General features: G+C 55.9%; 9 protein-coding genes across 9 annotated transcripts; 5 read left to right on the forward strand and 4 right to left on the reverse strand.

Moving 5' to 3' along the window:
• Positions 1 to 330: 330 nt before the first annotated feature.
• E0L32_007448 (uncharacterized protein) lies at positions 331 to 1,434 on the reverse strand (the record flags this gene model as incomplete). The annotated part of the gene is made up of 1 exon (XM_031142193.1): positions 331 to 1,434. The coding sequence occupies one exon, from the start codon at positions 1,432 to 1,434 to the stop codon at positions 331 to 333; it is 1,104 nt and encodes a 367-aa protein (XP_030993661.1).
• A 1,402-nt stretch (positions 1,435 to 2,836) lies between these two features.
• E0L32_007449 (uncharacterized protein) lies at positions 2,837 to 4,763 on the forward strand (the record flags this gene model as incomplete). Its single annotated transcript, XM_031142194.1, has 2 exons — positions 2,837 to 3,338; positions 3,397 to 4,763. The coding sequence occupies 2 exons, from the start codon at positions 2,837 to 2,839 to the stop codon at positions 4,761 to 4,763; spliced, it is 1,869 nt and encodes a 622-aa protein (XP_030993662.1).
• Positions 4,764 to 5,156: 393 nt separating this feature from the next.
• Positions 5,157 to 7,752, reverse strand: E0L32_007450 (uncharacterized protein; the record flags this gene model as incomplete). The annotated part of the gene is made up of 8 exons (XM_031142195.1): positions 5,157 to 5,727; positions 5,803 to 6,284; positions 6,343 to 7,088; positions 7,143 to 7,242; positions 7,302 to 7,394; positions 7,441 to 7,495; positions 7,558 to 7,586; positions 7,687 to 7,752. The coding sequence occupies 8 exons, from the start codon at positions 7,750 to 7,752 to the stop codon at positions 5,157 to 5,159; spliced, it is 2,142 nt and encodes a 713-aa protein (XP_030993663.1).
• A 507-nt stretch (positions 7,753 to 8,259) lies between these two features.
• Positions 8,260 to 13,266, forward strand: E0L32_007451 (uncharacterized protein; the record flags this gene model as incomplete). Its single annotated transcript, XM_031142196.1, has 10 exons — positions 8,260 to 8,756; positions 8,833 to 8,915; positions 8,976 to 9,427; positions 9,489 to 9,832; positions 9,892 to 10,135; positions 10,195 to 10,790; positions 10,858 to 11,209; positions 11,273 to 12,208; positions 12,271 to 12,734; positions 12,795 to 13,266. The coding sequence occupies 10 exons, from the start codon at positions 8,260 to 8,262 to the stop codon at positions 13,264 to 13,266; spliced, it is 4,440 nt and encodes a 1,479-aa protein (XP_030993664.1).
• Positions 13,267 to 15,099: 1,833 nt separating this feature from the next.
• Positions 15,100 to 16,728, forward strand: E0L32_007452 (uncharacterized protein; the record flags this gene model as incomplete). Its single annotated transcript, XM_031142197.1, has 1 exon — positions 15,100 to 16,728. The coding sequence occupies one exon, from the start codon at positions 15,100 to 15,102 to the stop codon at positions 16,726 to 16,728; it is 1,629 nt and encodes a 542-aa protein (XP_030993665.1).
• A 786-nt stretch (positions 16,729 to 17,514) lies between these two features.
• E0L32_007453 (uncharacterized protein) lies at positions 17,515 to 18,081 on the reverse strand (the record flags this gene model as incomplete). Its single annotated transcript, XM_031142198.1, has 2 exons — positions 17,515 to 17,676; positions 17,734 to 18,081. 2 exons carry the CDS (start codon positions 18,079 to 18,081, stop codon positions 17,515 to 17,517), a joined length of 510 nt encoding a protein of 169 aa, XP_030993666.1.
• A 127-nt stretch (positions 18,082 to 18,208) lies between these two features.
• E0L32_007454 (uncharacterized protein) lies at positions 18,209 to 19,156 on the forward strand (the record flags this gene model as incomplete). The annotated part of the gene is made up of 1 exon (XM_031142200.1): positions 18,209 to 19,156. One exon carries the CDS (start codon positions 18,209 to 18,211, stop codon positions 19,154 to 19,156), a length of 948 nt encoding a protein of 315 aa, XP_030993667.1.
• A 278-nt stretch (positions 19,157 to 19,434) lies between these two features.
• E0L32_007455 (uncharacterized protein) lies at positions 19,435 to 20,688 on the reverse strand (the record flags this gene model as incomplete). Its single annotated transcript, XM_031142201.1, has 3 exons — positions 19,435 to 19,826; positions 19,892 to 20,407; positions 20,457 to 20,688. The coding sequence occupies 3 exons, from the start codon at positions 20,686 to 20,688 to the stop codon at positions 19,435 to 19,437; spliced, it is 1,140 nt and encodes a 379-aa protein (XP_030993668.1).
• Positions 20,689 to 22,452: 1,764 nt separating this feature from the next.
• E0L32_007456 (uncharacterized protein) lies at positions 22,453 to 23,719 on the forward strand (the record flags this gene model as incomplete). The annotated part of the gene is made up of 2 exons (XM_031142202.1): positions 22,453 to 22,829; positions 22,900 to 23,719. The coding sequence occupies 2 exons, from the start codon at positions 22,453 to 22,455 to the stop codon at positions 23,717 to 23,719; spliced, it is 1,197 nt and encodes a 398-aa protein (XP_030993669.1).
• Positions 23,720 to 24,448: the final 729 nt, after the last annotated feature.

The following is a 24,448-nucleotide window of genomic DNA, read 5'->3' on the forward strand; positions in this document are numbered from 1 at the left end:
CAGAACATTTCCTGTCTCTTATCCTTATTGAGACCTGTTTGTTAGTTCACTTCCCATAGCTGGACAGCTCGTTAATAAACCACTGTACTTGGCTACGAACTCTTACACTCATTGAAGGTGGTGAAAAGTGCCTTGCTAAGGGGAAGCGAGCGCAAGAACCCTAGCTTCTTCACAATTTTTCCAGGCCCCCTCTAGCTTATTGTCGGTTTCTGATCAAGTTCGATAGCTTCCGGCTTACTAGATCAACTCGTTAGAAAATTGATCCCGACATTGCATTGCAACATGATATTTTGGTATGCCGGATCTTCTGCGTGAGATAGGTGTGATGAATCAAAGATCCGACATCCCGTCCCGGTCAATCCTCTTCCAGCTCAGCCAAGTGGTCCCATCGTCACAAAACCCATCCCGTTGCAGCGCCTTCCATACACGCTGGGCATAATCATTCGGCTGGTATGTATCTGGGATAGGTGGGTCTTGCACCATGGCCAGCGCGCGGGCAAAGCTGATGCCAATCCATTCCCTGGGAACGTATTCAGCAGCCTGCCAGTCGATGATGCCAATGCTTTCGTTGTGGGTGTCGATAAGAACGTTTGCGGGTCCCAGATCTCCATGGAAGAAGCGAAAAGGGGGCTCCACGTCGAGGTTGAGCGTCTTGCAGTTTGCAAGAATGTTTGGCATGTCCTTGCGCCTGAGGGACTCACTGAAGCGCCCGTTTGGCGCCGTGGTCCCGTCGATACCGCTGCCTAGCTTGCTTGAGGTGAGTGTACTAACCTCGACACAGGCTTTGGCAATGAGCGTTGCATAGCGATCCTTAACCATATCATCTAACCCCCACCAGAGTCGTTCTGCCGTCTGGCCGAACACCCTGGATGTGACAAGGAAATAGCGATCGTCGTAGCGGGCATGGTAGCGGACTACAGGGAGTGCGAATGTCCGGTTTGGAAGGAGCTTGTGCAACTCCGTGATAGTTACGTCCTCGTCGGTCGAGTCGCAATATACTGTGTGGTGTATTTTGATGAAGACATCTCCGATAGAGTAGACGCACTTGGTTGTTTCAGCTGGGCTTTCATCAGCACCGGGTTCAGTAGCGGTGCCGCCTCCTGCGGCGATATGAACAAGTATCGGATCGTCTTCCGGCTTCCACGGACGAGACGGGGGTGGTGGGACGGGCGCCTCCAATATAGCATAATGGGCTCGATCGGATCCAGTCCAGGTGCTGATAAGACCAGGCGTGTGAGTAGACCAAGGTTGGTCACGGCGAGAGAGTAAGGCGCGGTCTCCGACGAGCCAAGAGTTGTCATTAACAGTAGTAAGACCGAACATAGGCGCCCGGTTCTTCATTGGGACATGTTCGGCGGTGTGGAAGTGCTTGGGCTCTTTGCTGTGAATGCGCAATACCTCCAAAATATTCAGGTACTGCTCCAATGGTGTCATTGCGAGTTAGTTGCGGTTCACGAAATACTAGCAGGGATTGTGAAAGTTGACCGCTGCGGGAGAGAAAAGACGCAGCGCGGTGACGTTTGATGTCATCCGTGTGTGTTAACAGGGTAAGCCACATAACTAAGCCACACGCCGACATCTGTGGCCCTGAAAATGTCAACTGACGGGATGAACTACACGTGTTGTATACGCATTTGCTGACGACTAATACTTGGTAGGACGGTAGGCGTGTGGGATTTATGCAAGCAGTAGTGTAGTGATGGGCGCCGGGTCTAGTCCTGAGCAATGAGGGTCGTGATCATTTGTTTAGACAGATGATGGATCCAGGCTTTTCTGCCTATCTTATCGTGTTGACCGCCCAGGGGATACCTGTCAGCTGGCTTGTTAACTCTGGTGGTGACTGCATGGTGGCTGGAAAAATGGTAGAGGGAAGAGGGAAGGACATAACGCATGGATGGGGAAGATTACATGGAAATATGAAAGGCAAAAAACTGTTGTCTGTTGTCTGTACGATCCCGCCACTCACAGAGGGTTCATATCCCACCGCCCCCACATAGTTCGCCGCCAGATGTTGTCCAGGCTGTACAAGTACCTAAGAGTCAAGATTAGAATACCTGTATCAATAGCAAAATGTCGTGGGGAACTAAGCTGAAGAATGGGTTACGCTCGCATCCTGTAAGCCATAACATGGAGGAGTAGCTGTGAGATGTGGCGGCGGAGCTACTTCTTGTTGAAGTCCAGCAGCTCGCTTCACAAACTGTGTTGGCTAGGGGGATCGCAGTCTCAGCCGACAACCGCTATGGGAAGGGCAGCCAACGTAGTCCCTATAGTCTTTCCCGGGTCGGTTCAAATACTATCATCGACTTATTTTCGATTGTGCCTGTCTGGCAGTCCGAGGTTACCCACTCGTCCACCAGAATTGCATATACGAGTACCTGTGGTTCGGACTTACACAGCCCCTCGCCAAAGCTGATAAGGGAACGATAAGGTACCTGGAGGCCGCCCGAGCCACTGCAATGACATCAACCCAACACGCAACAATCGCGGCACAGGGCATCATTGCGCGACACCACCAGAGAACCTGTTTGGGTTGCTATCTCGCGTGCGTATATAACTATCTCGTACGAGCGACCTTCTCCATAGCCCAAGTGCCCCCATAGAAACTTCTTAGCTCAAAGACACCCACCCAGTGACCCTCGATTGTGCAAGCCACAGCTTCAAAGCAACCCCGCACCTCCGAAGCTCCCCAAAGTATTAAAGCACAACAGAATCATATCACCCCAACACTCGACCTCTGGTTCTCTTCCCTGATTCTCTTCCGACCTCTGATTCTCTTCCGGCCATACCAAAGTCCTTTTGAACAGAAATATCACCTACTCCTCGCGACCCGACTAGAATGAGCGGCGCTGCAAACCCCAACCCGCCCGCCGGGCAGCCTTCTCAGGGCCAAACCAATCCCCAGTACTACCCTCCGCCACCCTCGGGCCCTCCTCCGAACCAGCAGGCTGGCCAGCACCTGAACCAGCCGCATGGGCAATATCCCCCGCAGCATCCCAACGAGACGCCAATCCCCGACTACAACATCCCTCACTACGACCCTGCCCATCAACAATTCCCGCCCCCGCCCATGGCGGAGGGCATCTACGACCACGGCCCGGTCCCGCCGCAGGGCGCGGCTCAGCAACACGCGGCGGCCGGACAAGCACAACAACCTGGCGGAGCAGAGCAGCATGCAGGCGGCAAGTCTAGCAGGTGGAGCGATCGCCTCTCTGGCTGGGGAGTCAAGGCCGCGGCGCCACTAAACATGCTGGCCAACAAGATGGGGTCTGAGAGCTTCCTGCCCACGACCATGGACAAGGAATGCGAGAAGGCCGCGAGGATCCTGAAGAGCTTCTGCAGTAAGTCGTCTCCCTCGTGGCACAGTATTTCTCTTTAGACTGACACATGGAATTGTAGAGGACGGTGTTTATACCGACGGTCAAGCTGCCCCCGGAACTGCTCCTCCCGAACCTGCACCCCAGACCGCACCCGAGAAGCATGGTAAACACGACAAGAAGGACCACGGAAAAGAGAAGGACAAGGCCAAGTCTCGAACTCTCCTCACTATCCCGTCGAAGGTCATTTCCCGTGCTGTCGGTCTGGCCATCTTCACAACGGGCCGCGTAGGCTTCCACGTGTCCGGCGCCACTGGCTCCGGTGTGCTCATTGCACGGCTGCCCGACGGCAGCTGGTCTCCTCCGTCCGGCATCCAGGTCCACTCTGTTGGAGCCGGCTTCGTCATCGGCGCCGATATTTACGACTGTGTCGTCGTCATCAACACCAAGGAGGCGCTCGAGGCCTTCACGCGCACCAGAATGTCGCTCGGTTCCGATCTGGCCGTCGTGGCTGGACCTTGGGGAGCTGGCGGAAGTCTCGACTTTGCTGCCCCTGCTTCCGATCGGGCCCGCAGTAAGGAGAGGGACAACGCTGCGAAGACGGAGACGACCGGACAGCACCCCGCCGGATACCCATCCGACAAACCCGCAGAGGGCCAAGCGTTCGGTGGCGGACCGGCAGCTCCCGGCCAGCCGCAAGTCACGACGGGCGTCAACACCACTACGGCACCGGCGCAATCATCGCCCGCGGATCTGAAACCAGGCACCAGCAAGGACCGCAAGCCCTCCCCCTTCCGCCAGGCCCTCTCCAAGCCGGTGTACTCGTACGTCAAGTCGCGCGGTTTCTACGCCGGCGTCCAGATCGACGGCACCGTCGTCACGGAGCGCAAGGACGCCAACGCGGCTTTCTACGGCAGCCAGGTCCCTGTGGAGCAGATCATCAAGGGCGAAGTCCCGGCCGGCAACTGGCATCACTTGGCCAAGGGCCTGTTTGATGTCGTGAGGGGCGCTGAAGGCCCCAGGAGCCCGACGACTGCCGCTCCGGCCACCGGCGCACCGGGTACCGTGCCGACTGCTGCTCCTGCTGCCGGCAGCTTCGCGCCTACGGCTGGCACTGGGTACTACAGCGGCACGGCAGGTGGCCCGCCCCCGCCCGTGGACGCGACGACTGCGTCGATGCAACACATGAATCTTGGCGGAAGCGCGCCTCCTGCTGCTGCTTCTGCCACTCAGGGCCAGGAGTATTACCCTCCTCCGCCTCCCATGACGAAGGAGCAGGAGGCCGCAGCAGAGAGCTCACACGCGCGTGCTGCTCAGGGAGGACCTCCGCCGCCTGGCTACACTGAGCTGAGCCACTCCGCGGAGCAGCCCCCGGGATATGTCAATGATGGTCAGGTTCGCCCTGGCGTCGGCGATCAGAAGATGCCCCCGCCGCCTCCTGCCCAGTGAGAATTTCCGGGTCGGGGTTGAATTAGGGCTTGATTACGACTGAAGATTGGTTGATGGGTTTTATGCTCATGATTAGCGTTTCTTTTACATCTGATTATCCCCGGACTGTTCCGTAGCATTACCAATAGCATGGTTATGTAAAGTACAAGCCTCTTCTTTATGACAAATAGATGATACCTCCCAATCCAAGGCCGTCTCACCTATTTCCTTTACCGTTCTCTGAACACCCGAGCACAGCGCAAGAGTAAACATTGCCAACAATGTGGTATCTCCTGATTAATTCCGTCTACCAGTCTGACCCCCGCTGGCCTCACCTACCAGCTGGATACTTGCACCTGCGAGCTAATCGTACATGACCTCCAAAGTATCAGGAAAGTGGTGAATCCGCTTCCGTCAAGTCTGCGGAGCGGCCGATGAATCAGTTGGTGACGGGTCTTGGGTGGGATAGTACATCTCCGCCGACACAGTCCCCGGCCAAAAGACAGGGTCGATGCCGGGGATGAAGTAGTTGAAGAGGTTCATGACATCGGTTCCGGCAAACACATCGGCGTCAAGATCGTAAAGATCGTCAGCAGCAGAAAGCGGCATCGCTCCCATCTGCATGGGGCCCGGGTCACTAGGTCCTTCTTCTGGACCATGGTCGGCCGGCGGAACTGACGAACCGATCTGGCCTCCTACGCCCTTTGCCGTCCACACTGCACCGTCGCTGAGGCTAGTACCGTCATTGGCTACCTGCTCGTTTCCTCTGAGACGCACGTTGTTGACGTACTCGCGAGCAATGTACGCGAACTCGGTCAACAGCGAGCCTGGCAGGGTGCCCCCGCTCGCGTATTGCAATCTGCTGAAGTGGCCGCCGGCCATATCGAGAAGTGCGAGGTTGTTGTCCGTCTCGGGGTGCCGCGGGCTGTGGACTACTAGATCGAACAGCACGAACAATGCGATCACCGGGACGCCGGCGATGACCCTAGAGACGCATGTTAGCTCACTTGAACTCTAGCACAGTCTTTTCCAGATAGGCTTTGTTTGGGAGTGACAGTACCAGAGTGGTGTCTGTGGCTCGACTTCGATAAAAGTAGTCAACTCGAGGATTGCCCACGATGTCACCATGATGTCCGTTTTCAGCTGGGACTGCCGGCCGGGGCTGATGATGTCCGGGAAGCTCAACGTCAGCTGAAGGAAGGCTCTCAGGAAGACTAGCCGGCTGCTGTGATAGAGAAAGTGCGTCCACAGAATGACCTGTTGTAGTAGCGGCTGATGCAAGACTTCCTTCCGAAACGTCCCGCCGGGCCGGGCTTCGAGCGGGATCGAGAGGCGCCATTGCTCCAACTCGTCCAGCAGCTTTTCCAGAGTGGCATTATAATATAACCCCGAGCTGCCTCTCACACCGACCGAGAAGACCGAACTGAGGGCTTTGGACAGCAGGCGAGCGTGCCGCACAAAGGACAGGGACCAGTCGACGTCTCCAAGACGGGTCTCTGAAATGAGTGGGAAAGGACAAGCGATGTCGTGGTCGACAAAGACCTGGCGCAGTTGATTAGCAAGGCCCCAGGAGAAAATTCAAGGGCCAGAAACAGCTTACCGATGTGCGTCCAAAGTAGAAGCTCGCGACTTTTTCCATCGTGTACAAGCACCAGAATGTTCTCTGGTAGCCCTCTTGAGCTTCTCCACTCAGGGTGGTATATCCCAGACTCTGGGCTCTCCGCGCCCCTTCGGAAACAATCGCGTGCTCAATAGAGATACACGATATACTGGAGGCGTAGATGGCCATGGCAGCCGTGGCTTGGAGCAGGTTGAGCGAGTTCGGCAGTGTGACCAGGTCAGGGAACAGCGCCAGCGAGGTGGAAAATAGGCTCCACGCCCTCCCGGTCCCGGGTTCGTAACTACCGCCGCCGTCATGTTGACAGCCGAGAGCGAGCACCGTATGATATAATGCGGACCAAGCCTTGTCCCGCTTCAGAAGTGTCGGCAGTTCCCGGCTGCTGGCGGCCGCCTCGAAACTTTGTCGGTTCAGAAACGGGAACACAGAATGAACCTTCTCATAGTAAACTTCACAGCTTGTTAGCATTTGAGAACTGATTTCGTAAATATGGGGAGCGGGGACATTACGGTTAATCCACTTAGCAGCTTGTTCTCTATCTTCAAAGGCTAGGAAATTTCCTTTCCTCCTGGACAGGGGACCCGTCAGAACGGTATCGGCAGGCTTAACGCGACCATTAATGATCGACGATATCCGCTTCACCAAGTCTTTCACCTTGGTATTGCCCAATCTTGCCGACAAGGAAGCCAGTCTGGAGTCAGAGAAGAAGCTCAAATTGTAATTGCCCCCTGTGAAAATGAAGTCAGCTCAGGTCTCTCCGAAGAGATTACCAGACTTCATACCAAAGAGACCAGTCCCCCTGAAGCCGAATTGCTTGTCTTCATTAACGCTCTCTACTCCGTGTGGAGACGCCAACAGTCGGTCAATGTAAAGCAATGACGGCTGGCCGTTATCGTCAGATCCATTACCTGCGCAATTTGATGAATCGCGGTTGAACTAACAAGAGGAGGTGACGGTGTAGGCGCGCGGTTGGGCTCCTTCGCACTGGGGGTTGGCGGCGCATGGTCAGGCAACAGTTGGACATTAACTGAAGGCTTGGTTAAGCGATGGTTCGTATATAGAAATATAGATTTGACCTACCATTGCGTCTCCGAGGGTGCCGTTTGTGGCTGTAATGGCAGGAGATTTTCCGCTCCTAGGAGTACATTAGAAACTCGGCGCGCAACTCCACCCAATACCATGGGTCATGGAACTTACCGAGCAGCGTGTGCATGTACCAGGTCCACCTGAGGGCCCAGGGATTAAGCGATGTCAGTAGACTATTGCAAGTACAGGAAGGCATATGGGTGCGGTGGAGGACATGTGCGGCTTACCGGAGCAACCGACTTTCCGTGACTTGCATGCATCGCAAGCTTTGAGCCTCTTAGGCTCGTGCGCTTCAGGGTTCTCCATGGTAGCGAGGGTTTGAAATCTGACATTCTCGGCGCCGAAAGGCCAAGATGACGATACGCGGACTAGAAGGGGAAATGTCGGATGGGATGAAGGATCTGGTGCGAGGTGTACTAATAAGTCGATAAGTCGTCGGCAGGACCACTTTTTCCTACGGTGGCACGGAGCCGAACTTCCTGATCAAGACTAGCAGCAAGCCTCCATCCCGAGTCATGCCATGTGGTGCGGCTCCGAACTTCCCCTTCTCGTCGCTAACTGGAGCATTTTTATATGAACTCTTCAAGTTCTGCGTCGCCTTTTGACGTACAACGGGTCCGCGGCCCTGGAAACAAAATCGGGCACTCGGATATTTCGGGGATCAGGGGTCCATAGAGATACGAACGCCGTTTGAATCACATGGAAAAATTTGAAGAGATATATAAAAGCCTTCCTGCAGCTTCCTTGGGTTCCTGCAAGAGATGATGTTGCTGCCGCTGTCCTCACTCACTGCTCAAGCTTGTGATATGCAATATGGCTCCGCAAGCGGTTGGAAGCACGCCGGAGAAAGACTCAAGCTTGGAAGCAACATTTGATGAACGGAACACTTCGGGGGTGGGCCTTGCCCTCGAAAGACGTATCACCGATCTCGCCAGGACATTCACACGCAACAGCGTTGCCTCTCTCCCACGGGACCATGCGAATCCCTTCTTCTCCGGTGACCCGACTCTGGACCCGGCCTCTCCGCTCTTCGATCCGAAGCACTGGGCCAGCGCGTTGCTCAACGAATTCTCCAAAGATCCCGAGAAGTTTCCGAGGCATACTGTAGGACTGAGCTACCGCGATGTTGGCGTCTATGGATATGGCAGCTCGACAGACTACCAGAAGAACGTGCTCAACGTTATGTGGCGAGGGCCACAAATCGTTAAAGAGTGGGTCTCAAGCCGGCGGCAGCGAGTTCAGATTCTGAAGGACTTTGACGGCTTGGTGAAGAGGGGTGAGATGTTGTTGGTGCTTGGGAGGCCAGGCAGGTATGTGGGCCCCTTATGCTTCATAGTTACCGCAGGCAACTATCATGTTAATCGTGCTGACCTTACAAACATTCAGTGGTGTGTCGACACTTCTAAAGACCATCGCTGGCCAAACTCATGGACTCCATCTCGAAGAAAAGTCTCACTTCAACTATCAAGGTAAGGCTCTTGGATCTGAGTAGTGGGTGCGAGTCTGCTCAGGTAGCTAATGTTGACCAGGAGTACCTGCACACATCATGCACGACCGCTTCCGTGGCGAGGTCGTCTATCAAGCGGAGACTGATGTTCACTTCCCTCAACTCACCGTGGGCCAGACACTGCTTTTTGCTGCACTAGCGAGGACGCCAAGAAACCGCCTTCCAGGCGTGTCCCGAAAGCTCTATGCCCAGCACCTGCGCGATGTGGTCATGGCAATGTACGGTATCTACCACACGATGGACACTCGTGTGGGCAACGACTTTATCAGGGGCGTCAGCGGAGGAGAGAGGAAGCGAGTCAGCATTGCCGAGGTGACTTTGAACCAGAGCGCGATCCAATGCTGGGACAACAGCACGCGAGGGTTGGATAGTGCGACTGCTCTCGAGTTCGCCCGGATCCTGAGGCTCTCGACAGAGTTTGGCGAGACGGCGGCCGTGGTGGCCATGTATCAGGCTTCACAACCAGCTTACGATGTGAGTTACTAATGATGCTGACGCTACAGTATTGGTGCCGAGGACTAATATCGATGGTTAGACCTTCGACAAAGTTGCTGTTCTATACGAAGGGAGGCAAATCTACTTTGGGAACAAGGACTCTGCAAAAGCCTACTTTACTGATCTTGGCTATCACTGCCCAGACAGACAGACAACAGCCGACTTTCTTACCTCGCTAACCAACCCAGCCGAGCGCATCGTTCGTCCCGGGTATGAGAACAAGGTACCTCGGACACCAGATGAATTCGCCCAGGCTTGGAAAGTGAGCGAGGCAAGGGCACAGCTGTTGGAAGAGATCCGGACTTTTGAGGAGGAATTCCCTCTGGAAGGCGAACAAGTAGAGAAGCTGGAATCTGTGAGAAATGCCAGGAAGTCATCATTAGTGTAAGTCTTCCTGAATCCTGCGCTGTTGCGAACCAGTCAACTTACTGGGTGGTACTTAGGACTTCGAAATCGCCTTACACGCTGTCCATTCATCAGGAGGTGCAGCTTTGCGTAAGCCGAGGCTTGCAGCGACTGCTTCAGGATAAGACGTTCTTCATCATTACCATCCTCGGCAACCTTGTCATCTCTCTGGTTCTTGGCAGCGTCTTCTTCAACCTACCCCCGACCGCCGACAGCATGAACAGTCGAGGTGTCTTGTTGTTCTTTGCAATTCTCTTCAACGCTCTCAGTAGTGCGCTCGAGGTGATTTCTATGCTATCTCATCCTTGGACCTCCTTCTTGTACTAACAGCTGCTATTCAGATCCTGACTCTCTATGCCCAGCGGCCCATCGTGGAGAAACACGCCAGATACGCGATGTACCATCCCTTTTCCGAAGCCATATCGTCCATCATCTGCGATCTCCCGTCCAAGTTCCTATCGACCGTGGCCTTCAATGTGCCTCTGTACTTCATGGCCCACCTTCGTCGTGATGCTGGCCACTTTTTCATTTATCTTCTGTTCGGGTTTACCTGCACGCTCACCGTCTCCATGATGCTGCGGACCATCGGCCAGACCTCGCGCACTATCCATCAAGCTTTGACACCGGCCGCAATCTTCATCGTGTCACTTGTCATATATACGGGCTTCGTCCTCCCGACGCGCAGCATGCAAGGCTGGCTGAGATGGATCAACTATGTCAACCCTATCGCCTACGCGTATGAGAGTCTCATGGCAAACGAGTTCAGCGGCCGCTCGTTTCCCTGCACCCAATTGATCCCTATGGGGCCCCCATATGTCAATGCCACACCCTTGGAGCGGACCTGCTCTTCCGCTGGCGCAGCCCCAGGAGAGGACTTTGTCCGTGGTGATACTTTGATCAATCTTTCTTACGGCTATTACCACTCTCACATCTGGAGGTATGTTATGTTGGACCCATCCGCAAACGCATGCGAACTTGGCTGACAATCGCTCGTCGCTTGCAAGAAATTTTGGCATACTTATTGGCTACATCGTGTTCTTCACCGCGACCTATCTGCTCGCTGCCGAGTATATCTCCATGGATACGAGCAAGGGCGAAGTGCTCATCTTCCGCCGTGGTCACGGAGCCAAACCTTCAGAGAAGAGCACTCAGGATGAAGAATCGGGCACACAAGAATTGAGGCTGCCGTCTGCGACGCCCAATTTGACAGACGATGAGACTTTGGATATTCAGAGGCAGGAAGGCATCCTTCACTGGAGAGACCTTTGCTACGACATCACCATCAAAGGGCACGAGCGGCGGATTCTGGACCACGTCGATGGCTGGGTCAGACCTGGTACCTTGACTGCTCTGATGGTACGTAAATGCAATTTATGTATGTGTGTCGGCTATGATACCGAACAGCTAACGTCTTGTTAGGGGGCTACTGGGGCTGGAAAGACAACCCTGCTGGATGTACTTGCCAACCGGGTCAGTGTCGGAGTGGTGGCTGGCGACGTGTTTGTCAACGGATACCCTCGCGGCAACGCATTCCAACGACAGACGGGATACGTACAGCAGCAGGACCTCCACCTCGAAACCTCGACCGTCAGAGAGGCCCTCCGTTTCAGCGCCGCTCTTAGGCAACCGTCAACAGTTCCACTCGAGGAGAAGAATGCTTATGTGGAGGAAGTCATTCGCCTTCTCGGCATGGAGGAGTACGCAGAGGCCGTGATCGGTGTGCCTGGCGAGGGCCTGAACGTGGAGCAGCGCAAGCGGCTCACCATCGGAGTCGAGCTAGCCGCCAAGCCAGCCTTGCTCCTCTTTCTCGATGAACCGACCTCGGGCCTCGACAGCCAAACAGCCTGGTCTATCGCATCGCTTATTCGAAAACTCTCCGACAATGGCCAGGCCATTCTCTGTACGATCCATCAGCCTTCAGCTCTCCTGTTTCAACAGTTTGATAGGATCCTGCTCCTGGCTAAAGGCGGCAAGACTGTGTACTTTGGGGACATTGGGCACAGTTCCCGCACCTTGATCGAGTACTTCGAGAGGCAGGGTGGTGAGAAGTGCGGCATTGACGATAACCCGGCCGAGTGGATGCTCAAGGTAATCGGAGCAGCTCCAGGAGCGCACACCGACCATGACTGGCACGAGGTTTGGCGGCAAAGCCCCGAGTACCGTCTCGTATGCAGAGAGCTGGAGTCGCTCGAGGCGCTCAGCCTGACGACCGAGAACCCGGAGCGCGGCCATGACCTGGAGACGTACGCGGCGCCTTTTCATCTCCAGCTGGTTGAAGTCACCAAGCGGGCCTTTCAACAGTACTGGCGCACGCCGTCATACATCTACTCCAAACTGATTCTCTGCGGAGGAACTGTAAGTTTGTTCCCCCTTGTCTGACCCATAGGAGAAGCAGCATGGCTAAATGCAACCCACAGAGTCTGTTTATCGGAGTCTCCTTCTACAAAGCCGAGCTCACCATCTCGGGCATGCAACATCAGATGTTCTCCATCTTCATGCTGATGGTCATCTTTGCCTTTCTCGTATACCAGGCCATGCCACACTTCATCAAGCAACGCGACCAGTTCGAGGTAAGGGAGCGCTCATCCAAGACGTACTCGTGGTATGTCTTCGTCATAGCCAATATTGTGGTCGAGCTGCCCTGGGCTACCGTGGCGTCCCTCGTCATCTTCTTTCCTTTCTACTACTTGGTCGGCATGTACGAAAATGCCGTCCCGACAGACGCTGTGCATGAGCGCGGCGCCTTGATGTTTCTCCTGATGTGGTCTTTCATGATATACCAGAGCACCTTCACGGATATGATTGTGGCTAGCATTCCGACGGCCGAAGTGGGAGCAACCCTTGCCCTGCTACTCTTTGCCATGTCGTTGATTTTCTGCGGGTAAGTGTTCTTCCCAAAACCCCCGATCGAAGTGAGGCTCATATTGATGCACCACTCCAGAGTCATGGCTCCCCCCAGCGCCCTACCAGGATTTTGGATATTTATGTATCGCGTGTCGCCCTTTACCTATCTCATCGGAAGCATGCTATCCACCGGCATCGCCAATGCAGAGGTCCACTGCTCGCAGCTGGAGCTCCTCCGGTTCAACCCACCCTCGGGTCAGACTTGCGGCGAATACATGGCGGCGTTTGCGCAGATGGCTGGAGGTGCGGTGTATAACCCGTCTGCAACGCAGGCATGCGAGTACTGCCCGATGGCTAGTACCAATGTGTTCCTCTCCTCAGTCGCGGTTTCGTTTGGTGAGAGGTGGCGCAACTTTGGCATCATCTGGGCCTACATCGCCTTCAATGTGGGTGGCACGGTGCTGGTGTATTGGCTCTTCCGGGTGCCGGGGCGACGTGCAACTCTGAACGTGCTTCACTGCCTTGGGGCAGTACAGCAGAAGCTGGGAGGGCTGCGAAGGGCTGCGTAGCTCCTAGATACAACCTTGGTTGCAACACATCCCATCCACAAGGACAAGCACCAATTTCGTGGCTCCCCTAAGACGGACCACCTTCAACGAGGCTAGACAGATATTGCCGTTATCCCTGGCCTGTTTCATACTTGTAGACGTAGACAATAGAATGATTATATACTCGCAGATTATCAGCCTGCTCTTTAAGACCTAACATGTGATAACTACTCCCGAGGCCGCCGCCTGGTCCACTCCCCCTTGGCCTTTCTCTAATCACCCGTCATGGCTTGGCTGGCCAACATGGTGATCGCCACAATACAGCGGAGACGAGCGCGGATCTTACCCACTGTATTCACCCTTCTGAAACATGGCGCCGGTACTTGAGAGCCACTGGCCCTCGACGTCACAGGCACGAAACAGTGCGCAGAAAACCTTTACCCACTGATTTTCTTAATGAGCTTGCGCGTTCAATTTCTGGGGAGCTGGAAATGATGGGCGTCCCATAATCTTCCGTCCATTGTTTCCCTTGTACGCAAGGTGCGTTACGTGGACTCGATGTTGCAGTCGACCCAACTTTTAATGAGGCTGTGTCGTAGCATCCACCACCCCCGAGGTTTTCGAGTTATCGAATTACGGAGGCAAAGAAGGAATGCCAGATGTCAATAGACTTGTTTTCTCTTATCCAGACAGGAATTTGATTAACGGTTTATTGATCTTGCTCCAGGCGGTCATACATTTTGAAATGGCAAGGGCCAAGAATGATCTTCAAGGGGGGTGTAGTTAAGGGAAGTTTCAAGGCTCGTGATAGACGCTACCTCCGAGGGACCAGGGGTAGGCACATGCTTAAAAGCTTAGCCTTTAGATCTGGACTTCAACTCCACGGTTCTGTTCGTGTATGCCCCCAAGGACCTCACGTTCTTCCACAAGTATGATGCAGGTCGCTTATCAGAAAGACCCAGTGGCGCTCGGTGTATGGACTAAGCAGTGCCTTGGTTGATTGGATGGAAGCGAAATGAAGCAGAGGACGGATGATTCCTGTTGCAGCTGCACCAGATAGAACGGGGCACCGCCTGCCAGACCCTTGCAGCATGTAACTATGTACCTCCCTAGTTCTGGCGGCAAATGCCTCGCCCAGCAAGAAAAGAGAACATTGAAGGCCCAGGGTGCCAGGTTGCGTCAAATCTTGTTCCTGAATGCCTCCAGTTTTTATCACCGCCCTCTGGGTCCGGTGGTGGGGTTCCCATGCCGAAGATCTACGAACAAGCGTGGCAGCTTCCGATGATTGGCGAAAACGGGTGCCCCTGGACCCTCTAATCGGCTCCGACTGTTTCTTGAACAAGATCGAGTACCGGTAATCTTAAGCGGGACTGCGGAGCTCCTCGAGCCCGTCTCAGGGGTTGGCCAGGTGGGATGGAAGGAATGGTTGGTGATTTATCAATGAGTTGAGATCCTGCCAGCTCACCATAGTCCTATTCTTTTCTATGTTGGACCTTTCTGAATGCTCTTGTTTTGCATGAGACTCTCCTTTTCCCAAGATCTTTCTTTCCTATGACCTGGTGACGTTTGTTTGTTTATCTGGGTTCCTTCATAGCCTTCGCACAGTCGTTTCCACATATACACCAGCCTCTTAGTAACACCGGTTCTTTCTTTGTCAAACGGGTTGCTGCCTCTCATTTTGAAATTATACAAGCGACGAACAGCCACTGGGTACTACACGCAAGCCCATACGAGATATTCCCGAAGACATTTTCACGGACCGAACAAGGCATATACATGATAACCGGTCTATCATTGAACTCGGTCCTCACACACAGCCTTCCCACTCTCTACCCTTGCTAAGGGTCACACAACATGGGCTCGAAACTGTCACCGACGGGCCGCCTCCTTACGATGAGGAACCCCTTCACTAGGGCCTTCGTGCTCGCAGTCTGCCTGATGGCGCTGGTCGTTGTCCTGCTGAGATCCGACGCCGACATGCGCTCGGCTGTCGTACGTTCTGCCAACAAGGCCAAGGGCAAGATCTCGCAGCATCCTATTTTTGCCGGCGGCAAGGACGAGGCCGGCCCTAGACAGAACGCGACCCATACCATGGACTGCGGCTATGACATGGAGCAGCTCCGCACGATACGAAAGAAATACGAACTAGACGAGAGCTTCGAGTACTTCAAGAGGTACATCAAGCTCTCGAGGGACGACTCCCACAAGCGGTCGTCGATGACCAAGGTAAAGCAGGACCTTTTGCCCTCCCAGTTCAGTATCATCGACACTACACGGGAGTATCATCCACAAGAGTGCCCGGAGCCCCTGCATGTACCGGTCACGCTATCTCCACGGCCCCAGACGGCAGATCTCTCCGACTTCATGTTCGGGGTCTCTACCACCTACAAGCGCTTCAAGGACCCCAAGACCAGCTCAATCAGAGAGTGGTCCTACTGGCTCACTGATGGCCGGGGCAGCTCCAATGGAGGGAAGCTGGTGCTCCTGCTGCTCGACGCCAACAACTACGAGCTGCAGGACGCACGCAAGAAGCTCCGGGAAGCTGGCATCGACGCGGACGTCTACGCCTCGGACGGCTCCATGGAGATGGCTGTCCGGTACCTGACCCTCATCCCGACGCTCTACCAGCACAGCGAGCGCAAGAACAAGAAGTGGCTCGTCTCGTGCGACGACGACACCTTCTTCCCCTCGCCCAACGCCCTCGTCGAGCGCATGGCCGAGTTCGACACCAGCCTGCCGCTCTACGTCGGCACCCTGTCCGAGGACGTCAACAACATCCAGCGCCACGGCTCCCAGGCCTTTGGCGGCGCGGGAGTCTTCATCTCCGTGCCGCTGGCCGAGCAGGTCGCGCGCCACTACTCTAGCTGCAAGACCGAGGAGGCCGTCAAGGAGGCCAACACGGGCTGGGGCCCGCAGGGCGACATCCTGCTGCGCAACTGCATCTACAAGAACACCGACGTGCGCCTGACGGCCCTCTGGGACCTGTGGCAGCTCGACTTGTACAACGACCCGTCGGGCTTCTACGAGTCCGGCGTCAAGCCGCTGAGCCTGCACCACTACCGCGGCGGCGGCGGCTGGCACACGGCCCACCCCTTCGAGTACACCAAGATCGCGCGCCTCTGCGGCGAGGACTGCACCATGCAGCGCTTCCAGACGGCCGACGACTTCGTCATCGCCAACGGCTTCAGCGTCGCGCGCTACCCGCGCGGCGTCGACTTCAACGCCCAGCAGGTCGAACGGACCTTTACGCCCGCGCCCGAGGACCGCGGGTGGAACCTCGACTTCCGGTTCGGCCCGCAGCGCAAGAGCCTGCTGCAGACGGGGCGGAAGATCTCGTGGGACCTCAAGGAGGCGAGCGTGCGCGGGGACGGCAGCGTGAGCCAGGTCTACGTGCGCCACAAGGACGACTACCGCTGGAAGGACGAGCAGGGCAACGCGATGAGCCACTTTGACGGGGTTATCGAGCTGATCTGGATCGCGTGAAGGGAAAGACGCACTTGTGATGAGTGTGGAGGGCACATTCCCTTGGTATGTTTTATAGTCATTGTGTCCTGCTTGGTGGCGGGACGGTATTGCTGGCGTTTTCGACTTTCCGTCTCCAGGAGGAGAACTGGATTTGACTCGCGTCGCGAGTCCGCATTAGGCGTAATCGGTTGAGGGTTGCGAACATTTGTTCATAAACTTGCGCTTCTTCTTATAAGCCAACTAGATAGAGGGTCATGATTTGGCTGCCTTTCCATGTGCCATGTGCCAGTGAACACTACCTTCGTCTCATACGCAAAGAAGACCCTGTTGAAGATTCATCATCTAACTCTCCACTCTTCAACTGAATATCCTTGCCGTCCTTGTTTGAGCATGCAAATCAAAGCCAGACCTTGAGGCTCAACATCCAGAGTTGTGCGAACGCGGCCTAAATTTCATGGTCTCGTGTGCCAGATTGCGCCATAGCCTTCTCCATCTACCCAGTGACCACTCACGATCATTGCGTTTGCCTGCACAGATAAATACTAGTTTTCCTTGTCCTATTGAGCTTCCTAGCAACTGGTGGTAGCTTTCCGTCCAATGAGGGCTTTCTGGATGCGGGAGGCGCTCACTTGGCAGCGGTGTAATGTTCCTGGGGGCATGAGAGACATATAGAGCCGTCAACCACATACTGCTCAGCCTTGGAGCTGCTTTGGCAGCCAGAACGGTAGATTGACTCGAACGGGCATATGGGGGACATGACGCTCTGAGGACGTCCACTTAGTTCTCGGATGAATCAAGATGTCGTCAGCGCCGAAGATCTTGCCGCATTTTGTCAGAAGTTTCAGATGCACGAGGATAGATGTCAATGTTGTCAATTTGTTCGGTCTCCTCTCCTTCGCTTATGTATTCTTCGAAGGCTTCAAAACCTTCGGCTTCCAACAGATTGATCTGGTCCGCGGCCCAGGCCTATCGTTCATGATCTATCGTTCCTCGACAGAGAACACATTTGGTCGACGTCTATACCCACGCCATTGTCGTCGATAGATACAGCCGCGACCGCGATACCGCGACGAGATCGTCCTCCCCGTCCAGAATTCGTCGGACGACTTCCTCTGATCGTATTTCGGTGAATGAGCTCATGAACAAAGGGACATCACGGAAGTATGTGTCCTTGCCACTTTGAACAATGTCGCCCGTACCGTATTCATTCGGAAGACCTGCATCAAAGTATCCGATGTCCATGGCGTTGAACCTTTGTGTAGGATTTGCACCTGCAGCTTGAGCCACGGTGGGGGGCGGTGCTGGAGCAGCTGCATTCACACGCATCATCGCTTCTGCGGCGGTCGCTGCGATATCATTGTTTCGTTTCATACCGGCTGATCTCCATTCGTTGAGTCTAAGCCCCGCTTTCACGAAATACCACTACACTAACTAGTATCGCATGTACGATATCGGCTTCCAGCCGCAAACATGACTTTGACCACGCCCACTTTTGATTATGATGCAGTCGCAAAAGTTCACCCTATCGCCTCCTAGCCTGGAGGAGCTGGCCAAGGCGCTCCAGGCGCCGCTCGCCGCCAACTTCGAGCAGTCCGCCGTCAGCGTCGTGCCGTGCCCCGACCTCCGAGAGGCACCGTTCGGCCTGGCCACCGCGGGGCTCTCGGGGGACGAGAAGGTCGCAGACGTCGGCGGGCAGCCCAACCTGTTTCCCCGCCCCCGGCTCGGCGCCATATGGTCCATGACGGACATCGCCAGGGCCATGGAGATGGACCCCGGCAGGGGCGGGTTGCTCGGTGCCGGCGCAGGGCCGTTCCACGTGGTCGGCCAGAACTGCGAGCTGGCGCCGAATCTCAGCTGGAGGGACGGCCTCGACAACGTGGACAATCGCACCCGTTATGTCGAGATTGATTGTGCTAATGGGGCCGTCCACGTCGCCCAAAGCTCGTCTGTGGACTGCGCATTGATGGTCAACCTCTTCGGCTCTTCAGGCGATCCGGGACCGGTCCTAAAGATCACGGCCAAGAGGCGAAAGGGTGCCGAGAAGAGCTTCGCAGAGTGTATCCGCAAGGGGCTCCATGCAGCATATGGAGACTCGCAGACAATCAGCCTGGGAGGCGTTTTCCTCGTCAAGTCAGGCAGAGCAACGTACCACGTTATGCCGGATTTTCCGTCCGAGGCGGAGCTCCCTTTTAAAGACCGTGGAGAAGTCGACAAGTGGCTGACCTATCATGACTTCGATGGGCCCATTATGTGTCTATCTGTCCTCCATTCTTCAGACCCTGGGAAGGCGATGGGTCTGCGGATGGAGCATACACACTGTTATTCTACAACTGGGGCACAAACTGGTGGGCATTATCATTACGAAGCAGAGGAAGGTGGCGAGTACATCGAGTATGAGGGATATTTCAACACTGCTAAAGCGATCTACCGTGTGGACAGGCCATGAGTGGTACTTGACGGCGATCTACACGATTAACATCGGCTTGCTGAAATCTACCAAGCACATCCCAAGAGTTTCATGCTGCCAAGCTGCAGAAGAAGCCCATGCATGCTCCAAGGCTTTTCATGTCTATTCGAAAGAATGACGTCGCGGCTCTAGGTGGTTAAATGTCTAGCTAAACAAAGACTTCCGATCTATCTATCTCTTGAAGGTGACGCCTTAACTCCATATATGCAATCATCAATACTAGACTCTACACGCACTGTCCTTCTTGTCACGGCCTCTCAAACCAGCCCTCTATCTGTTATCCTGTATGCGGTATAGTCTTCCTGATTTGCCGAGTAGGCGTCGCTGTTGCCGCTAGAATTGCCTCTCTCAGGCTGGCCAGCATCGGAGCCGGCCATGAGCGACCCGTCACTCTCCCCGGGCCCGATCTCTCTGGCGAGAGTGACAGGGACTCGATCTTTCACAGGGTCAAAAGACCGCATCATTCCAGGTCGGTCGACACTGTCAACGTCATGATAATAGGCACCACCTGGAAGTCTGGTGAATCGCCAGTGGCCCAGTAGTCCCGGTGCGAAATGCTCAACCAAGTCTTTCAAGTGAGCTAGTGAGGCGCAAACGATGGCGAGGTTTGCCCCCACCGATGACCACACGACCACGTCGTGGTTGTTCCCTTTTGCCAGGGGTCAGTGTAAGCTTCATGTGAGTTGCTCATTTGCAGGGTTAAGAGTAGCTCACATGTAGTGTCTTTGGAATTGAAGGCTTGCTTGATCGAGTCCAGGCACAGTATCCCAGTCACACAGACGAACCCCCCCAAAAGGAATACAATTAGCAATGCTATCCGCTGCGCCTTGGGCATCTGAACCGTCCACAGGAGTCTGACAGTCAGAAGGTACACGATAAAGTCCTGGGCGATGTTCAGGCCGGCGTTGGCTAGAGAGAGCGCTTCTTGCTTGATGCAGGTGCCCGGCATGGAGTTGATCCAGGCCTTCTGGACGGGGGTACACTGGAAGATGCTCGCGATGGCCGTTGCCAAGCCAGTCAGCCCGACAAAGATGGCCATGGCATACGTGATTAATTCCAAACTCCTGGCCCGGGTGAAATCAAGGTAATGGAGAAGAATTGATATCTTCGCCAGACTGACGGTGACGTAGTGCGTTGCCTGGCTGAAGAAGAAGAGCTCCAGCCACGATGCGTATCTGGTGCTGCCTTTGGGGAGATCCAGCCGGTGCTGCCCCAGTCCGTATTTGGTCTCTGGTGACGGGTTAGCAGTCTGTCATACCCAGTAGCGAGTCGTACGTACGAAAGCCTGCGTTGATAGTGAATGCCACACTGAACGCCCAGGATGCAAGGATAGTCCAGTCGTCCGCTCGCAAAGCCACCCGTTGAATAGCGAGACGTGTCCAAACCCGGAGGACAAGAGCAAGCATGGACAGCAGGGTCAAGCTGGCGACGATGGCGACGATATCTTCGCTTCGCGACTCATCGGAAGGAGGCCTATAGCCGGGGATGTTGCTCGAGCCGGCACCCGCCATCGTTGCGCCAGGTCTCGGATCATGCGGAGTCCTTCGCCTACGACGAAGGGACGGCGGCGCTGGCGCCTGTGACGCGATGCTCTTGGCTGGAGAGGATACTCGAGACGAACGAGTAGACCATTGCCAGATCGCCAACAATGTTGACTGATAAGGACGACTGAAAAAGAACAAAGGTCCAAGAGAGTGCGTTTCGCGCACGCACAGCACCACCTCTCTTGGTTGGTTGCCTCTACTCTCTACTGCAAAAATCTGGAACGGTCCTTGCACCGTTGAAAGGGGTCGAGACGCTTGGCGGAGGGACCCCTAATCCCGATGCATTCGTCAGCCCAGCTTTGTTTGATCAGGGGTCCCGCCCAAATGTGGAACGGCCGATGCGGCCTAGAACACTGGATCTTTGCTTTGAAATGATTAGTTATGCTTAACAGGGCAGGGCGTTGATCGACTTGTACGAACTCGGTTGTGGACCTCTCAACTATTAACTGCTTGGGATGCCTCACCGTGTTCTTCTGCAACTCAGAATTGTATATGTGACGAATTTGTGATGATGTGGGATCGTGCACCATCGTGTCTGTGCTTCCTGCGCGCCCGTTTGAGAGCCAAAGGGTGCCATTGTCAATGCTGCTCCTTCGCGTCCTCGTAATACCAACATTTCGAGATAATAAGACGCAGCACGTCACTTACCACACCATCGACATCGCATCTCGAGTCTACATCTGCCATGCCCATCAACCTGCCGATCTGCTGTCCAGCATCAAGACGTCGACGGAGGCATGCCGGGCTCTGACGTGGAAGGCGCTTGCTTGCGTGATGGAGCGTGGCATGGGCCCGGCGAGTACGACGCGCGGCGCGAGATGGCCCTGCCGGCCGAGATCCACTGCAGCGACGCGGCTGTCAGGTCAGTACTGACACCATCACTGCCGTCGGCATGTAGGTTTATCTATTCCCAGTGTGCAAAGTTCCGCTGGACAAGGAGTGAAGCTGAAAGCTAGCCTGCTATCAAGCACCCCCTACAGTCTGGAGCAGCCGTTGGCCGAACGACTAGATAACGGGCTGGTTCTCCCGATCTTTGACGGCGCGGGCAATGTTGGAGATCCGGCGGCGTCAGCTGCCTGACCGACTACTTTCGGGGGCTGCAGAGCTCTTCAGCACACCGACTCAACTAGCAGTGGCGGGAAGGAAACAAGGTCAATTGCCGCCATCAAGGCCTAGAGATAGCTTCCGTCTCGACTTGTTTTCGCACAGCTTGACGTGCAGGAAGGGGATCCTGGCGCCTCATTTCGGGTATGCCCCATGATCTGCGCTCAGTGGCCCCCATCTCGGTATTGGAAGAGGGCAATGAATAGACAAGTCGTCTCACGCCTTGGATGCCAAACGATGATCCAAATGTGATGATTGGAGGCTGGAAAGAAGCTGAGCTTGTCTAGCTCGTAGGATACCGACATCTCCAGACAGAAGTAACTGTGTAATCGCTCGGCATTCCTGCTCTATTCCCCTCCCCAAATGGGACCTCGGGAGTTCTGGGTCTGGTGCTTGGCGAGCTGGATAGCATAGCTTCCGCATAAAGTTTAGTTAGCTGCTCACCCGAAAAGCGCCCACGCGCCGTTAGCTCAGCCTCACTCGCAATTCTGACATCAATCCCTTCCCTTCAAACTCTCTTCGAGGAATCGAGTATTTGACTCGAAACATTGCAGACCAACCACTTTTCTCTGCAGGCCGCTTTCCTTCCTACAAAGTTGCATCGCGAAGAGACATCGACAGCTCACAATGGCCCCTTCAAAGTCCGCGCTGGCGCTCACCGTCGCCGGCCTGCTCGCGTGTGCGGGGATGGGCGCCTACGGGACCTTCGGCGCCGGCTTCAACAACGGGCTCTTCGCCGCCATCGAGAACTCAGTCGGCCACGCCCAGCCCGACCCGTACTTTATCTCCGGGCCCAAGCCCTACCGGCTGGTCTACACCGGGTTCGAACCCTTCGACCGGCAGCTCCGGACGCTCATCTCCTTCTTCGTCCTGCTCATCGACGGGCCCAAGACCGGGGACGTCGTGCTCGTGTACTGGTACCTCATGGCCCAGTTCTGCGCCGGCTGGAGCCTCCTGTTCCTCGAGGGCATGCGCAGGGGCAACGCCGACAGGGCCGTCAGCTGGTGAGTACCTCGTCCGCCCTACCCTTGCGAGAAGGCCCATTCGGAACTGAATACAGAAAACCAAAAAAAGGACGGGCGTCATGGGCCTCATCTTCCAAAACATCACCTACACCATCACCGTGCCGCTCTACCTCGTCCTGCACCTCTTCACCTCGCCCCTCGTCGCCGTCGGGCCCGCGACCTCGGACCTGGCCGCCGTCGACGCCATCGACTCGATGACCTTTCCCATCACCAGCCTCGCGGCCTTCTGGGGCCCCGCCGTGCTCATGGCCCTGCCGTCGCCCTCGGCCCGCGTCTCGGCCGCGATGCACTACTCGTGGAACGCGCTGTGGCAGGCCTTCCCCGCCACGCAGGGCCTCTACCGCGGCGTCCTCAAGCTCGCCATCCCGCAGGCCCACGACGCCGGCATCCCGCAGTCCCGCCGGCTCAACCGCCAGGCCCTGGGCTACGTCTACGGCTTCGTCGCGCTGCTCGCCGCCGCCAGCCACCTGGGCCTGCTGGCCGCGGCCCTGGCGCCGGCCTCGCTCGTCCCGGCCGAGTACGGGGCCCTCGTCGCCGAGGTCGACCTGCTCAGCGCCTTCGTGCCGCGCTGGCCCGGCAGCCCGCCCGCCGTGGCCGACGTCGGCGCCGGCGCGCGCATCACCGGCGCGGGCCTGCCGGAGCTGGTCAAGCTCTTCCTCCAGTGGGACATCTACTGCGGCGGCGCGGCGATCCTGATCTGGGCCGTGTACCTGCACGGCGCGGCCGTCCCCGGCCGGAGCCTGGCCGGCCTGCTGCCCAAGGTCGCGGTCTGGACGCTGCTGGGTGGGTTCCCTGCTGCTGCGACTGTTCTGCTGTGGGAGCGCGACTGGGCTGTGTTTGCCGAGGAAAAGGGCAAGAAGACGCAGTGATTTGTGACTGTGGTCCTAAGCTAATCTATGTGCTGGGCGACTCTGTTGGCGACCGGCCGTGTACCTCGAAATGGAACGCCATGTTGTCAATCTCGGGGGCAGGTTCTGAATGTTATCGAAAGTGTTTCTGGGTCAATATGTAATCTAATTATCTTGTCTATATCATATTAAGAATCAATGCACGTTCAAATGCTATCCAAAATCAAAACATCTTTTCAAAACAGCCAAATACCAACGCTATCCGCAAAAAAAGTTCAGACAAAGCTCAGTAAGAGGATATCATGACGGACAAGACAAGACACAGCGCTGCTCCACTCCTCTCTCTCTCTCTCTCTAGATCTCCGTCAAGGCAACTCCACCCGCCTCCCGTCATCCGACACCATCCTGTTCCTGTCCGGCGGCGTCCCCCTCCCCGCGCCGACCCCTCGCGCCTCGTCCGACACCCACTGCGGCGGCGCCTCGTGTATCGAGCTCTGGTGCCCGCCGTCCAGCTCGCCCGCGTACACGGCCTTTTGCCCGTACGCCGTGTTGCCGTACGCCCCGCTGTCCGAGTACGGCCCCTGCTGACCGCCCGGACCGGGGGGTCCCCCGCCGTAGGGGCTGGGCCAGGGGCTCGGCGCGCCGCTGTCGTCGTGCTGCGGCAGCTCCACGGCGTCGGCGGGCCTGTCGCCGCGCCCCCGCCGCCGGCGGACGAGCCACCACGCGCCCGCGATGAGCGCCACGCCCGCG

This window comes from Thyridium curvatum, assembly GCF_004353045.1.
Source record: "Thyridium curvatum strain D216 chromosome Unknown NODE_45_length_338668_cov_82.209118, whole genome shotgun sequence".
In the NCBI taxonomy this organism is placed as follows: Eukaryota; Fungi; Ascomycota; class Sordariomycetes; order Thyridiales; family Thyridiaceae; genus Thyridium; species Thyridium curvatum.